The sequence below is a fragment of the Amblyomma mixtum genome, chromosome 8 (genome assembly GCF_055824585.1).
Source record: "Amblyomma mixtum isolate Tamu chromosome 8, ASM5582458v1, whole genome shotgun sequence".
In the NCBI taxonomy this organism is placed as follows: Eukaryota; Metazoa; Arthropoda; class Arachnida; order Ixodida; family Ixodidae; genus Amblyomma; species Amblyomma mixtum.
In genome coordinates, this window is record NC_143019.1 from 15,488,483 (window position 1) to 15,505,578 (window position 17,096).

General features: G+C 47.2%; 1 protein-coding gene across 1 annotated transcript in view; it reads right to left on the reverse strand.

Annotated features, from left to right (window-relative positions):
* Positions 1-8,807: 8,807 nt before the first annotated feature.
* The window catches only part of ttv (exostosin glycosyltransferase 1 ttv), a 164,024-nt gene continuing 155,735 nt past the window's right edge, over positions 8,808-17,096 (reverse strand). The window contains exons 5-7 of the mRNA XM_089556601.1: positions 16,209-16,418; positions 15,518-15,678; positions 8,808-14,552 (exon numbers count right to left, since the gene is read on the reverse strand). Of these exons, the coding sequence (XP_089412727.1) occupies positions 14,186-14,552; positions 15,518-15,678; positions 16,209-16,418 (738 nt within the window). The 3' untranslated portion in view covers positions 8,808-14,185. The remainder of the gene's footprint in view (positions 14,553-15,517; positions 15,679-16,208; positions 16,419-17,096) is intronic.

A 17,096-nucleotide genomic window follows, 5' to 3' on the forward strand; every position in this document is an offset into this window, starting at 1 on the left:
TGGGTTGACGGCAAATGAATTCGTTTGATTCCGCTTAGTCGACCGTGCACGCTCGACGGAACGTAAACGTTCCGTTCTGGTAGGCTTGGTTTGAGGGCAAGTGACTCGAGCGCTTGGAATGCTAGCGTTTACGCGCAAGATTACGAAAAATCTAATGGAGGTGGCACTGACGTTACGGCTTCATTGCGCGCGTTCAGTACAGTTATGCGCCATCATGAGAGTGTTCCCGACGTCAGGATGGACGAACGATTTGAACCGCACCTCCCGCGGCTGTCGGCGGACTTTGGCCATGTCGAGACTGTGACTGGTGCAAAGAATAAACCTGATCGACCGGTGCACGGCATTAGCAAGAGCATCTGGTGCCCTGCACTAGGGGCCCATCCACCACCAAAGACACAGCGTTAGTGAGCAGTCAATGTTCTCAACAATTACTGGACACATGCGTTTACTCTTAGGCCCAATTGGACTCAACGACACATAGAAGGGTAAAATACAGTCGCGGGCAGAAGAATATGGACCATGCTTCGGCAGTCGAAGTATTGTGCCGCGTCACATAGCGAAAATTAGGGAATGTCTATTGCATATACAAGTAAAATTTACTTTTGCGCTTGCACGTCAAGGCAGCAAACTTTTCTATTTCCCTTATGAAACGCGACGGAAAAGTTTGAAAGCCGAAGGATGGCCCAGATTCTGTTCGCGACTGTACAAGGTCGGTTGTTCTTGCATATACGGGTTCTTCGTTTAAGAAACAGTAATTTTATGCGACACAGCAAAACATTCGCAGCTCACCTTCTTGCCATCCTTATCGCGGCAGCCGCGATACTTGCACAAGGGCACACAAGACGTTTCAACCATCTCTTTAGGAAACGAAACATCCGCCGTACAGAACAGTCGCGGTGGCGAAGTGTCAAATGCGGGTGTACGGCTATGCGGGCGTGTCTTCTGCTCTTGGTTACTGCTGTCTGCGAAGCCGTTGCGCATCAGAAGATAAGGAACGGAGACAAGGCGTTGACACTTACACAACGCCAACTTCCAACAATTTTATTAGGACAACGCATAGCTGAATATACGTTCCACTGCGGCAGCACCGAATGACATCAGTGAATTTAGCTGCACCGAATGAAAACTTCCTGACCAGACAGACAGATGGGGTGCTCAGTGAAGCGAATCCTCGTTGAGCTATTTTCACAGTCTCGATAAATCTAGGTGTGCCCACGTCTTTGATTAAAAAATCAGCTGTGTTTAATCCGGCTGAACCTAGTAAGACGAGCGAAAGCTCTGTATTTAATCTGACGCCTTTCCATGTCGTAAAGATGATCAGATTCCGCTTGGCGGAGACGGTACTTCGTCGAAGCACTACTTCCGCAAGCCGCAAGCCAACAAACTTCCGCAAGCACTACTTCCGCAAGTCAACAAAACAATTTAGCAAGCTCACTGCTTGCATTCAACTACAGCTTCTATTGCAGGCCACAGAAAGTTCATTGTGTTAATAATTAGCTCTCGGGACGAAAATAACGCCTAGTTCCTTCAGTGTGTTTGCCATAGTTCGGCAAGCACACTATATCGTTTGACCTCCGCGTTTGGACGTGGATAGTCTTATTTGGCAGAAATGTTGCGGAGGGCAGGCCTTTGTCACACATGCCGGAACGCTTTCTGCCTTCAACGTTTTTGTGAACCAGGATTTTTTCGGGGAAAACAAACAAAAGAAAGTAATGATGTCACCACATGATTTGAAAGATAGTTTCATCCGCTAGCATGACCGTTTCTGCACTTCCCGTTAAGGCTTCGCCAGTGCCCCAGAGCCGTACGAAGACAAAACAAGGAAAAGAAAAAAAAAAGCTAGAGGCAAAAAGTAGTTCCTTGCCGTATTATCGAATCTGCGTGAATGCAGATGCAACGGTCTGACGCTGCAGTGTCTGTGTCCGTTGTTACGTTTCACCTTCGTCGTGAGGAAAAATCGGCGCGGTTGCAGCGGAATGCCGACGCGTCCCGAAAGGCACACGGGGTCAATGCCTGAATTAGCCACGGAAGCGGCGTCAGTAATCCACCCCGCAACTAGCCAGCGCAGCTCTGCAGTGCACCCTCATCTACAGAAAGAAGTGAGCTGCCACGGTCGGCAGTACTTGACATTCCAAGGGGCCTGGGAGCCAGCCGAGTCCAGTCATCAAGTTTGACAGCAGCATCCGTCTTCCAGGAAGAAGTTTACAGCGAGCATTTCTCCTACACCGCGCGGACTTGCACGTAGCCTGGACCCTGCACGTGCGACCACAAGAAAAGCGCGGGAACCCTGCTCGTGGACATTCCAGCGTCTGCGCGACGCAGGTGCATCCTTCTCTCTCTCCCCACACGTGTCGGGGGCGTGTTCCCTAATGAAAGGGTGTGTGATGGGTGCCACAGTGGACTTTTCAGGACACTCCTTCCTCGACAAGCCCGGCCCACATCTAGGGAGCCCAGGGAAAGCAGCGAGGACGGCTTCTCGTCATCAAGCTCCTTGTTATCGAGACTCTCTTACTGAGACGTTCTCTCAGTTGCTGTTTGCATATAATGGAAATTTACCTGTATAAAGTTCTTCTTCTTGTCTTTCCCGTAACCTCGTCTCCGACCTCCCTCATCCCCTCTCCGACCCGTCCATACTACCTGAGCCGCAACACCGTATAAAATAGGCATATATCGGATAGTGCGCTTTAAAGTGCGCATGCGTCAAACGTACTCTCGCGTTACGTACGAGTTTAGCGTGCGTGACTCTTGCGTACGCTAAGATAGCCTTTTTAACATGGCGGTGTGCTTCGAAGCAGGACCAAACAAAAATAGCGCAGGAACAGAACAGGGACAAGCAAGGACACACACGAGCGCTCGTTGTGTGTCCTTGCTTGTCCCTGTTCTGTTCCTGCGCTATTTTTGTTTGACATGTGTTACCAACTAGCCCAAACTGACCCCTCACTTTGGAATGAATTCGTCGTTGTTGCTGGGTTGTTCAGTACGTTCGCTGGTCATAAATGGGGCATCGAGCTTTCGTTTTTTCTTATCTCACCTGCAGCAAAATCTATGAGCGACAAATTCGTTTCGCCCTTCTTGAAAAGGATCATCCCTGCGGACCTACCAAACTGTCGCTTGAAGCTTTGATTGCGCGTGTAAGCATCGCAGACTCCTCCCTCACCCGCGATACGACTCCGTTTCTGCTGGAGTCTTGCTACTACTGCTCATGTTGTCTACGCGAGAGAAAGAGAGAGAGAGAGAAGAATCATTTACTTAGCCGGATAGTTATGCAGGTTACCTGCCGTACTAGATGGTTAAAAGGTCAAGCCTACTGGCAACCTCATAGGCGCGCTTGAGGATCTGGTCTTGTATGTTCGGGTCCGAGATGCGCAGCTAGGTCTTCCAGTCGTCTCGAAGCAAGATTTCCCATAATTCTGGAGGTGGGGGGTCCACCTTGCATCCCCAGAGTATATATGGCAGAGGGTAGCTCTCTCAACGCACAGTGTGCATTCGGGAGAAAACTGATATGGTAACAGATGGGAGAGAATTACAGGCGGAAGTCTCCTCCAGGTGGTTGGCAAAAGCTGCTCCTTCCCTCCGTCTGGTTGTCCTCTCACACTGCGAGATCTTTCACTTTGCTCTCCCGCCCCTCGCACTTCTTTATGGCTGTCACGTGGTCGCCTCATGATCGGTCAACGCCGCTCCTCCTTTCCCCTTCTTCGTATTCTCGCCCTTCCCTTCACGTCGCGCTTCAACTTGTTCGATCATCCTCGGTGAGTCAATTACTGGCCCTTGAATTTCGTCAAAACCTCCGCACCACCACCATTCTTCAATTCCTAACACCTCACAATCCTCCGAAGCTGCTGCTTTTCGCCCTTTCCCGACCCTTATTTTGCACCCATTCGCAGGTGGTAACTAGAGCCGATCCGTCGCTTTCGGATGGTAATGCCGGTAGAATTACAATTAAAAAACTCAACTTGTTAAAAGATTTTGCAAGAGTTCGCGCTCATGGACGGAAAAAATTAATCTAGTTCTAGCTGACAGAATATGTGGTACAGACGGCTGAAATATCTTTACCAGATGGGCATTTGTTTCTATACCTGGCATGGAGTTTATTATAACATTATAAAAAAGGTGACCTTTTGGACATACCCTCACGAGGAAGCCCCATAAAAAATTTGTAAAATCTCCATTGAGCGGCCGTGCAATGGGCATTGCACGGCCGCTCAATGGAGATTCTACAGTTCGTTCTTCTGTTTAGAGGGCGTTTTGCAGATTTCCAGTAGGCATGGCGAAATGTGTATTAGCATGCCCTGTGGGGTTTTAATTGGGGAAAGAAGTACGTTTTCCCCGTTTAACCGCGGCCGACACGGTTCAAAACCGCCGGACCCCACCCCGTGGTCGCGTACGCTACCGAGCGCACGCCGACCGCGGCGGGCCTTGCTCTGAGGAAACAAAGGAACGACACACTGGCTGGCACAAACAAGGCATTTATTGCTACAACAACAATAACGCCAGCTAGCAACAAAATACACTGAAGAATCGAGGACGTCCGACTCACCAGCACGGCTACGAGCGAATGTTCGTCCACGCTAGGGCAAGGGGAAACTCCGAGGCCGGACGGGACGGGGTGGCGGGAGCATGTTCCGACCACGAGGCACCCGCCGACGAAGAGCGGAGCGGTGCGCGTGAACGTCAGCGCGCTTCCCAGCCGAAGAGGACCGTCCCTCCCCCGCGCGCGCGCAGCAAACCAGCAAACACGCCATCCGTGGCGCTCCTGTCGTTGCGAGGAGGGTGCACTGCGGGGAAGCGAACCACCGGGGACGAGTTGACGGTGCACTGAAGGGAAGCAAACCACAGGCGCGTCCCCACAGCCCATATTAGATATAATGTATTTTTATCTTGTTTTGTAAACGAGACACTGAGATGCGAAAACGGTTTTTCTTGTGGCTCACTTAGCAAGGAGGAGGAGGAGGAGAAGGAGGAAAAACTCTTTAGAACTTATATAGTGGCGCGCACTGTCATCCTATTATTTTGTGTGTGTGCAGAGCACAGGGGTAGGAGGGCCAAAATAGAATCTGGAGCACTTCATGGAGTAAAAAAAATATGCGTTTTGGAGTTATATCTTGGTGCGAACTGTCATCCTATTCTTTTGTGTGTGCGCAGAGCACAAGGGTAAGAGGGCCAAAATAGAATCGGAGCCCTTCTTGGAGTAAAAAAATATGCGTTTTGGAGTAGCTATGGAGCATAAATATAGCCATTTCGGAGCAATAATATCAAAATTTGGGAGTAAATTGATAGCACGAACACAGTAAATGCTAAAATAAAATCACATTTTTCTAAATACTGGAGTGGTTGAAATTTTATCGTGTCGCACAGTAAACTACTCAGCGCAGTGTATATCTCCACTTAACTCAAAACGTTTTCGCGGTGAGATTTAGATATATAATAATCTGGTGCGCGTAAATTCGAAGCAAATGCATGCCATCAGAATAATGGTACGGGTAGTAACAAACTTTAGTTTACAGCGCAAAAACTTGAAAAGAATGCGTAAAATAACGTTACTGTGTCCAGTAAAAAAAGATCGCATGCCACTTTAAATTATTGCTTATATGACAAAGCTCATGGTATTCTGAGCTGCTCTAACAAGTACTGAATCGTGCAGCATTGTAAGATGCCAGGTATTTCCGCACTGATGGAGCGGCGTCAAAATATCCTATCAGAGCGGCGCGGAAAAACGCTACAAGACAACACAACAAAAAATGTGCGGGACCTTGGGGTTACAACCTAAGCGGGGCCATTTCTTCCACGCTCCATCGCGATCGACGCCCGAAGGCCGAGCGCCAGTTTTGGTATGTCACGTCCCAGAGACGCCCCATTCTCAACGGAACCTAAATCGCTTACTCCTGCAGTACCAGTCTCGGCGCACCGATAGCCGCGCGATTGGCCAAAATGCCGTCGCAAACCGAAGGTGCGAAAACGAAACTATGCCGCAAGATGCAGCACGTGACTCACGCTGCACAAGATGCAATCGGCCTTTGTCGCAAGGCCGCCCTGCTCATGCGCGCCTCTTCCCCTCCAGCTCCACTGGTTGAAAACCGCCAGCTCCTACAGCGCATGCGCAGTTCATGCTAGTGACAGGTGCATGCGAGAGATGGCGGCAGCTGTCAAGCACACGTACGCCACTTCGCAGGTGCAACTTGCTCCTCGTGGAACAAGATCACGCCTGCGTCTCGTACCTGCGTTTGTTTTCAACCAGTAGCAGACGAATTTTCACCACTACCCAGAGGGCGCCACATCATGTGAAAAGGCGGATTGCTCGGGGCCGACTTCGAAGCTTTAGTTTTTTTCATCCACTCGTTTCTTGTCCCTTGCCCCTTAAAATACAGATTAGCTTGGTCTTAATATACCAAAATCGTGTAGGATGAAAGCAGGAAGTGCGAGCCGACTGCAGGAGCCAAAGCAGGAGCGCGCATACGTGCCGCAACTGAGCCCGTTCCGCTATCTTCCAAAAACGTTTCCACACGCGGCGCCTAGCTCTCTCATGCTGCAGTGATCGAAAATGGTTGCGGCGCTGACACTCATTCACCTTCGTTGCCGGCGCGTCCGCTGCCACTAGTCGGCTGCGTTGTGGCTTTAAGTTGTGAAGTGCAGCGCGGTGCTTTGCTTTGTTTCCTGACCTGCAAGAGCGTAATGGCTGCACCAGAAACACAGACTCTCGACTGCCGTCAAAGCATTGCTTTCATGCAAGGCTTCCTATTTTTCTGCGCGTGCTGGCGGTAGCTTTTACGAGAGAAGAGCAAGTGAACTGATGTGAAAAGTGAGAGATGTTTCAGCTATACTATTACTGAACGCCGTCTGGAATCCCCGATGGCTGGCCGGGAGTTCAGAGAAACAATTCTGTAAGTCCCGAATATTCGTAAGCGTCGAGTACTGCGAGTAATTTAGACTGCATTGCCGGTCGAATCGAACAGCAAGCACTATTCGCAAGCTACTCAAAATTCCGAGTATTCACACTCGTACGAAAACAAATGTGTGAGCACGGCGGGTGTAAGATTAGGGCCCTTCGTTTCCGGGTTTTATTTTTACCGGGATTCTGGGAGTAAAAATCGGGAGATATTTTTTAGAGCTCAAATTCGGGTAAAAATCAGGTTATGCAGAAAATTTTTTTGTATAGTTAGGGTTTTTTCGGGGCGTTTTTTTTTTTTTTGCGGCACACCTATCTTTTAGCTCAATCTTTCGGAAACAACATGGAAATCGCGGTTGCACTAAAAAATTGTTTAGCAGTTAAGATTTTTTTTTACTTATTTATTACGAACACTTCTTCGCGTACTTTACCGGTCTCCTACGGTGCAGTCCGGCGCCTGAGCAAGACCAGTTTGCCTTTATCTGCACAGTGCGAAAACATCACCTGCAGTAACCCTTTTAAATGCGCGAGTTCCTTGGATGGCGTCTTCAGCTTCATGAACTGGAAAGCCAATCATCTAGAAAGCTCATTTTTGGGAAGAAATTAAGTTTAACCCGATTTTTAAGAAATACGCCCCGGGTAGAAGAATCGGACTTTACCCAAGAACTAAGGAGCAAAAAATCATTCCAGGCTCGCCTTGCCTACGATGCTACATGGCTCAAAACGTTGCATTTGTACAGAAATTGTGCAATTGGCGCATCTGTTCCAACCCTGTTCAGAGCACGACCTATGCGGAATATTTTTCTCTTAAACCAGGCATACTTCTGAAGACGTGTTGATTCCGGCACTAACGAGGTCACAAGCTAAGAGAAAGCTTGACTCGTCCTTGTTATATTTCTAAGTACACACCTATTCACACTAGAATCTGCTACCCGAGTATGTACTAACAACTAGCCTAACAAGTACGTAAATGTGAGAAGTCTGGTTTGCAATATGCAGTCAATAAAACTGCAATTCCTAGTTTGGAGCAATTATCTGTTTCAATATACCTTCTTGCCACTTTCAGAACATTAAAGGGACTATGCAAAAAATTAAAAGTCGCTTGTAAATGTTTTCAATGCCTAGAAATGATGCTAAGAAGCATTCACACCAAGTATGAGTCTTCGTAACTTAGCCGGCAATTTATTATGAATTTTTAAAAACCGTGTTTTTTAAAATTCGCGGGCCGATTGGAGTGCTCGTAGTGACCAATCTTGAAACTAAAATCGGGAAAATAGACGTCACTAGACCCGTGACGTCGGCAGGCCACCACACGCTGTCATTCGCTAGAGCCACGGCAGCCACAACGTCACGGGCACACTTCCGGTAGCCGTGAAAATCGTCTGCTCGTGCCGCCGCGCGACCCCCTCCGGCAAGCGCGAGCCAGCTAGGCATTGCCTTCGCGCATATGGTTTCAATTTACCTCTGCCACCTTTTTCTGTCTGGAGTTCCGCAATCCAGGAAGGCGAAGACAGACCGGAGACGCTGCTGCTGGGGTGATGGGTGGGACAACCGGAAGTCGCAAACCGAACGGCAGCGAATGACGTATTCATGGGCGGGGCCCAGTCCCAGAACTGTTTTCTTTATTTTTTCTGGTGCCCCGCGTGTACGAGTAGAGAGGGGAGAGGAGGAGCGTAATTTTTAATAGTCTATATCTTAGTTGCTATTGACGCTAGCTCAAAAATTCTTGAGCTGGGGTGATGAGTGATGGAATGCCTTTCTCTCGTCTGCTTCATGTAATCTCAATTAATTTATTGCATAGCCCCTTTAAGAAATGAGATACTTCAGAAGACTCTAGCAACATGCAATGTATTCTTGGAAGAAATATAAAGGCACAGGTGAGTTGCTTTCAAATGCCACTAACTGACAGCACAAAGGAGACAACTGCTGCTGCAATACATTTTATTTGTAAAAAAAAGAAACAAAAAGATATATGTTTACAGCAGCATCACGGCATTTGTTCATGCACGTGCAAATGGTGCTGCTACGTATGCTTCACACACATTCTACAAACTCTGGATAAATTATTTCACAATAGTGTACATAAGTCCTATATCAAGCACTCTTTCCTCGTGAAAACATCGCAGCAGTCACATATTCTACTCGAGCAGTAAATTTGATACTTTCAGCCACGCCCTGAACGCTCCTGAAAACTCTTTGACAAAAACAAAACAGAAAGAGACACATCTGTAGATTTGTTCATCACAAAATAACAGAGAAGCAACAAACATAAAACAACTTTCAGCATTTGCGAAGTTGTCGGTTTTAATACGAGGCAAACATTTTGTGTAGGTTTAAAAAACAGCAACAGGGAAACTCAAAAAGCTTCGTAAAAAGTGAAGACAAAAGAAACCACTGCCATTAGTTAAGAGTGAATTTTTAAAATGCATAAAAATGTAGCGTGCACTGTGTTTCCCCATACCTCATGGCAAGAGCCGTACCGGTCACGCACGAATTACACTTCATGAAATGGTCTTATTGCTCAAAGCCAAGCGTAGCAGTTATTACGTCTTCCCCCAGAACTCCCAATGGACACCTCCGAGAGAAAAGTGAGTAGAGGAGAGAGAAAGAGAGTGAGAGAGTGATGGAATAGATTCCACAAGGACTACTGTAGTGTTGTGCATCGCGGCTAGTGGCTACTCGGTACCTGCACTTGTAAATATTTGCAGTGGCACCCCTCCCACACAGTGTGGGGCAAGGGGTGCTGAAAGCCCAACGTGTTTCTTTAGATTGTCTCTAAAACGGTAGAGGCTAATGGAAACACAAACAGCGGTCACAGGGAGTCAGTCAAAAGGAAAGAAGCATGCGCTCTGGCGGCAAGGAGTAAGGAAAGGAAATAAGAAAAACGGAAGTATACGCAAACTAGCACTCCAACCACATTTTTCACAGGCAGACATGACCCATCTAAAACACTGCACTTTTAAACTCGTGTTCACCTGCTTTACCAAACCCTGTCGAAGGAAAACTTCACTTCTTAGAACAGTAATCGTGGAGTGAAAACGAAGTGGGACAGTAAGAACTTGAGAAAGCTTCATCAAAGCCGCCAAAAATGGTAAAGCTTTCCTTCTCAGATGGAAGATAGAGACAAGTAGCGTATAAAACAGCAACGCCGCGTGCTAATCACTGCACTTGTGCCAGGTCAGAGGAGCCTGGTGCGAACAGTGGTAATGTCTCCAGTCCGTCGGACCCAGTCACCATTAAGGAACCACTGGCACTTAAGCAGCGTACAAACGTATAAGCGCGGCGATCAGAGTATGCTTTGCAGGACAGTAGAAAAGCAGCATTAAATCAGAGCAGAAAGACGTCTGTAATGAGTCTGACCAGAAAATGCTGCGAGCTGAACAAGGTTCGAGAGCATTTCAATCTTGTGGGGAGACAAAACAGATTGTCGTGACATTGGCCTGGCATGGACGGGAGTACTCTCCCTTTTTCAGGAGCTTGGGAGAAGGCAGCTGAAAACTAAGAGGCCAGAACATATGCGGCCTTTTTGTCCCTTGGATGACGTACTCTTTGTAGGGCTCCTTTTAAATGATCACAAGGAAAAACATGACACACCACTGGTGAACAACAAAATCTAATTTGTTTGTCATTGAATGAAACATACAAATTGTAATGAGTACAGACTCGTGTAATGGGAATCTTTTTGTACCCTCTTAGAGCACATATTAAGTTGCTTATGCACAGCACACTTTCACTCTGCCTTTCAACTAGTCTTCCAATCCAATACAGCAGTGAAACATTTTCACAGAGCAAACAAAATTCATTGCTGTCTACTTGGAACAAAACAAAGCTCAATAGGAAGCTTAGTTTGGCTCTGCATGGGTGTTACGTAAACGTTTCTCAATGTAACTGCAATTGTTTCTACATAACCAGGTTATTGCATTCCTTACTATGACTTTCACGCTTCTATGATATGATGGCAGCACACTCGTATCCAACAGCCCAACCTACTGATTGTGACAAACACTGTTGGGGAAAAGATCGAGCGCAAAGACTGGCTGCTATAATGAATTAACCACTCTGCCTATCTCAAAGCAAGACTATTCTTGTTCACATGCGCAGCTAAGTTTAAAATGACTTATGACCCTACTGTGCTGTAGTTCTGCATTGCAAGGACAGGTATTTTGGTGAAGTTGTACTGCAAATTAACAATGTAAATTGTACCCAGTACTGTTGTTAGCTGATTGCTTGGGACCGGGGAAAAAAAAGACGCGTGTTATATGCCCAGACATTAGATGAGAAGCGATAAAAGGTTGCCTGGGGTGTTTAAGGCACCATTTCGAGAGAGGATGCTCGCATTGGAAATGACAGTCGTCCTGGAGGATGAAAATGGCAGAGATCTAGAACTGTTTTTTTGTGTCCAAAAAACACGAAACACAACTTTTCGTGCCAGCTCTACCAGTTACATTCATAAAAAATTTCACTGGTCTAACGAAAAAACCACTCGTTTTCGGCTTCAAGTTGTTACAGGTGTACAACAGTGAGAACTGCATTTGTAGATTGTACAGGTTATAGTCAGTTATCCGTACGTGAGCCAGGCAAATACTTTTTACTCTTTTTTATTTAGCCTATTCCATGTAATCTTTTCATTTTCTTTAATGCCACCCGGAGCCGTTCAAGTTCTCCGAACATGGTACATGAAGCACCATGAGCAACACTTGAACCACAGCTTTTTCAAATTCTAGCGTTGATGGCACGAAAGACCGGGTGTGTATTGCTATCAGATGCGGTCCAAGTGTCATTTTGTATCTCCACCACCAAGCTTTTAATAAAGTGATTAAAGCATTACTCGTCTAAGCCTGTGCTACAAAGTCATACTCTATCTAACCTCGCTTAAGATGAGAGCCTTACTACTGTGTATGTTAAGTAGATGACTCGGTAGCAGCACACAATCACATCTAAACAGAATGGTTGTGGCGCTGTTACAACAATGCAATTCATTCTTTACCCAGAGGCAGGGAAAAAAGTAGAATGACATCAACTTCACCTCCTGATATAACCACCTGGCACCTTCAAACTGTAATCCACCCAAGAAGTAGCAGAACAAGAATACAAAAACAAAAACAAGAGCAGCAAGTAACATTTCTTTCCTAAAGGCATACTCAATAAGCAATACATATGACAACAAACAAGCAGAGCAAATGCTAAGCTCAGGTTGGCACAAAACGATCAACTATGACTATGCAAGCAATGGCCTACAGTACCTGGGCTTGCACCCAGAAGCGCACCAGCTAAAGCTAACAGCACAAAAGTGCCCCCAGTAAAAGCATTTCAGACGCTGACAGATTTTCAAGCTACAAACGGCACCTCATACATTGCGAGGGAAGCAGTGTAAGTGCCCTGCATAGCATGCAGTTTGCTTATTGCAAGAACAGAAGCAAAAGCGTTAAAGATCCACTGCAACAATTTGTTTTTTTCTAAGTTTCATCTTTCAAAATAAGTGTTTCAAGTACAGAGTGCGTCAAGTGATGCTAGTGAACTAGCATCGTACGTAGGATATCAATTACTCAACGTTTGCTGTGAATAACATCAAGGTTTCTGTGTCGGTGACAAACAAAAAAATTAGCCACGGCTCACTTTTTACCTTGTACCAACGAAACTTGGAACAAGAACTCTCATACAAATTTCTGCTTTGGGAATGGAGCAACCAGCATTGTTGTTTTAATAGAAAGAGAACATCGCAATTCTTGACACTGAAAACTCCTTGATTACCACATTAAATCAAAATAAGCCACATCAGCAAGAGTGGTTGCTAGAATGATATATTTCTGAGAAAAAACACCCAATTTAAAACAGCCTTATCGACAGCTGCTCCATGCAATGGCTTCTTCGAGGCCAATGTTAAAATTCCCTCAATTTTCGTTGTTCTTGGCAGTTAAGAGGGGTGTCCCCTAAGAGCATCCTAAGCATGAGCAATATGGAGATCACGTATGATGGCCACTTCTGTGCCTGCAGCAGAATCAGCTAGGCTTTCATTCCGCACTAATCAAAGCAGCACAAAAGCCAATAGGTAGCACTTAAACATAGGAGGGAAACCATGCTTACATGTGCATTGGCAAAAACAAGTTACAGTATCGAGCAAACAGCAGGGGCATTTCACAAGCATACTTCTTGAGTATGGCTGCTATAGAAAGAAGGGTCTTGCCTGAAGAAGGAAATTAAGTAACGATAGGAGCACGAATGATGATGAAGGAAAACTTATAGGAGGTTGATGCGACACTCCAAACCATTCCAATTCTGTTTGGAGTGTACGTCATGCTATGACACAGGTCGAATTATGGCCGCTACCTTCACAGAGACAACGTCAGCGCAGTCTTGAGTTCTGAGCAAATGAGTGGCTGTATTCTTAGACGAGAAAAATCTCAGCAATGCCAGCAAAAGATGAGTATGGCAACTCCCTGACAGGGAAAATGTGAATCCAAAAGGATCCAAATGCCAACTACAGCTTATCCGTAACATTAACACCAAACTAAATCAACTCCGAAAGGATCAGCTCACTGGCACAAACAGCAGACCATCATGAAGAACACAAATTAAATGCAACAGAGAACACGTAGTGCCAAATATAAGACTGGCTTCTCTAAGCCAACACTTTCTCGCTTTCATGCCACAAATGCACGACCCAACAAAATGAATCCTGCTCAGCGGAATGCCACAGAAGTGTCAAGCATCAGCGAAAAAAAGTCCAACACCTCGGTTCTTTGTTTTCAAAAGATGTAAAAATTAGCACACTTCTCAATTCTGTTCATGAAACCTATCCCCCAAGCCCCTGTGCCAGCAGAGGGAATGTTTGCCGCCAGCAGGGGGAATGCTCGTCAGGGGCGGGTCTCAATCGGCGCAACTCCTAGGTATGAAAGGAACCGATGGCGTCGTTGCAAAAACCTCGGCTACAGTTTACTACAGCCTAGCAACACTTGCTACAAAACACGAAAAAAAAAAGAACAGAAAAGCAGCAAACACAGCTGCTCAGCGATGGAAGGCTGACGTGGACTAGAAGCACCCACTGTTCCTACGACCAATGGTGATGAAAGTACAAACTCGGTGACTTTGATGACACAGCCAAAAACAGAAAAGAAAAGTGGGGGAGGGGGAGAGAGAGAGGGGGAGGAGGATGCAGAGAAAGAAAGGAGCAAGATGACAATGCCTGCCACTCTTCCCACTTGCGCCACTGACATGACAAGTCCAACACGCGCGTGTGCAGCTGTGAAACCGGGCGCGCACACATACACACATCCTTGGTGCTAAGAGGGGACGGCTTCGTTCTCAGCTTCGGCCGGAGCCGACAACGCGGTCAATGCGGCGGTACCGCTTGCGCAGGTTTGACACGGGGTCGCGAAACAGCACGGGGTCCAGCCTGAGCGAGGAGCGCACCAGAGGCATGTGTCCCCAGTAGGTGGCGAAGGCATTGATGCAGGCCTGGCGCTGCACAAAGTGGTCCGGGTCGTTCCAGGGCGACGGGTAGCCCTGACCGGTGTCCCGGTACTGCTTGCGCTGGGTCACCTTGATGGGGGGCAGCCGGGTCACCTCACTCACGAGAAAGTTCATGAGGATGTCCTCGCAGTTGTGGGCGGCGTCCACTGTCTGCCGCAGACTCTCTGGAAGCCACGATGTGTACATCTCGTGGTAGTACCTGCATCGAAACAGCATGGAGCATGAGGCACATGCATGTTAAGAAATGTGCAGAAGAATGTAACACAGTCATAGCAGAAGGGACGGACATGACACAGACCACGACTTGTAGCTGTTTACAAGTTAGAAGACTAAGACAACTTCACTCATTCCGTCAAAAGTTTATTATTCCCGACCTTGACCTTCTGTTTCATAAGCCATCACGAATAAGCACCTGTGTAGACTCCATCTCTTCCCCAGTCTTTATGCTCTTCATCGCATTCATTGGAAAGCATCAATTACCTGCAAGACCAAGCTACTTTGGATCAGTCTACAGAAACGAAAATCCCGCTCTGACAGTGCAGTCATACCCTTGTGAAAATACTTCATTTTTTCTTTTTTTTTCAAGTAAATATCTTAGAGGAAAGACCATCATTCATTGTAGCCCATGCTATCCCTCTTTGCTTTACTACGAAGTTCTACTAGCATTTGAAAAGGTTTCCGACGTATTCTGAGCGTAAGCACACCAAATTTGCATACAAATATGTGTAAGTTGAAAACTAAAATGCATTTCCAGAACCTTTCAAATGCTTCTTCTGAGCACACCATGGATGAAGAGTGCAAGGTACAGTTAGAAGCAATATGAGAGGGAACACGGGAGCGCGTGGCCTCTGCGCTTCGCAAAGCGCTGCCGCCTACAGCCGAAGAGAATGGGCGGCACCAGGGGCATGTGCGGAAAGAGCAGCCGGCCATGCTTACCTTTGCCGCCAACTCCCGCTGCACCTCGGCAACAGCGGTTCACAAAGTGGGGCGGCCATGTGCTCCCATGTTCTCCCTCATACTGCATCTAGCTGTACCCTCATGCCCTACTGCGCAGATATAAGCTGCAAAGGTTTGTCTATGGCCCGTGATAACAAACAAGTTCGTTTCATACTGCTCGAGAGTAATGACCTACATTTCACAAAACGAGTATCACAAGCACAGCACCTGTGGTAGAAGGCAGCGCCCGTGAGCACCATGGAGTACTCGTTGGTCCACTTGGAACTGTAGCCCCAGGCAGCCTTCGCGTCGTCCCAGTAGTGCGAGCGCGCCGGGTAGCCCACAATGCGCTCCGGAAACGACTGCCACACCCGGAACCCAAAGTCCATCTGCACATGTTTGCAACCCAACAGGAGTCACTCACGAAGCCATTCTCAGTTGCATTTTGACTTTCATTTATTACAGGCCTAACCAAGATCCCCAGATGGTCAAAATTATTCTGGAGCCCTCCACTACAGCACCTCTTTCTCTCTTTCACTCCCACCCTCCTTCTTTCCCTATGGCACGGTTGAGGTGTCCACCAGATGTGAGACGGTTACTCCGCCATTTCCTAATCTCAAAACCAATCTTCATCGAAAGCACAATGCAAGGGGCGCTGGTGACGGCCAAGCCAAAAGCAGTGGGGAAACGATGCTGGTCTGTTCGCACGGCCACGGTTCTAATGCCACTCCCGGGACTGAAGATTTTTTTTATTTTGAATCCCATTCAAATGAAGAGCGTCGAAATATTTTGGAGAAGTTTGCCCTTATGTTCGGCTTCAGGTTTGGATGGTGTTCACCTTAACTTGCCGGCAATGCAAGATAACAGCATTTCTTGCTCAATAGCCTCATAGGATTGGATACCTAGAGAAGTTTCTCACCTCTTCCGCAGTGAGTGCCACGTCCTCATCGAGGGCGAGCACTGCGTCGGTGGTGATCAGAGGGTGAGGTGCGAAGCGGGCGCTGATGCCCCTCTGAGGTGGGACTACCACGTACACTGGAGCCCTACCACTGGCCGGGGACAATCCTGTGCCCTGAAGGAGCTTGGCCACCACAGGGGCCGGTGATTCGCCTCCCCACACGATCAGCACCTGCAAGGACATGGCGGGCACAGCGTAAGAGCGTATAAGGTTTCTATGATAAGATCCTCAATGTAATGCTTCTATGTGCGAGCACAGCATCTACATACAGAAAGCTCAAAAGTAACTGTACTGTAGTGCAAAGATGAAAGCATCCACCCATTTCCTCAGCGCATATATAAAAAAAAAGTCTAGCTTTGCTTTTATATGTAAAGACAACAAGCGAATGATTTCTATCACAGTGAGTTGTATCAGCACCACAGACATGAGCAGAGAGGAGGGGGTGCCAAGGGGTCAATTCCGTCCCCCCCCCCCCCCCCCCCCGGCTTTGGCCCCCCTAACAGTCATGGGAGAGGGGGCCGCAAATCTTTCCCCACATTGTTCCCAGCTATCCAGAAGATCTATACAAAGCAATGCAGAGCATGGCTTGACCACCCAAGATGTCTACCCCCACCCCCGCCTCCTCCATGCATCTAACAGGTCCCCACTTTTCCCTTCTTCAACAACCCCCAACCACAACAAACGTCTGGAGCCTCCCTTTCTACATAAACTGCTCCATTCATTCATTCATTCATTCATTCATTCATTCATTCATTCATTCATTCATTCATTCATTCATTCATTCATTCGGTAATCAATCAATCAATCAATCAAATGTGAAAGGGTGCTACAGTTATATTTGCGCCCTGC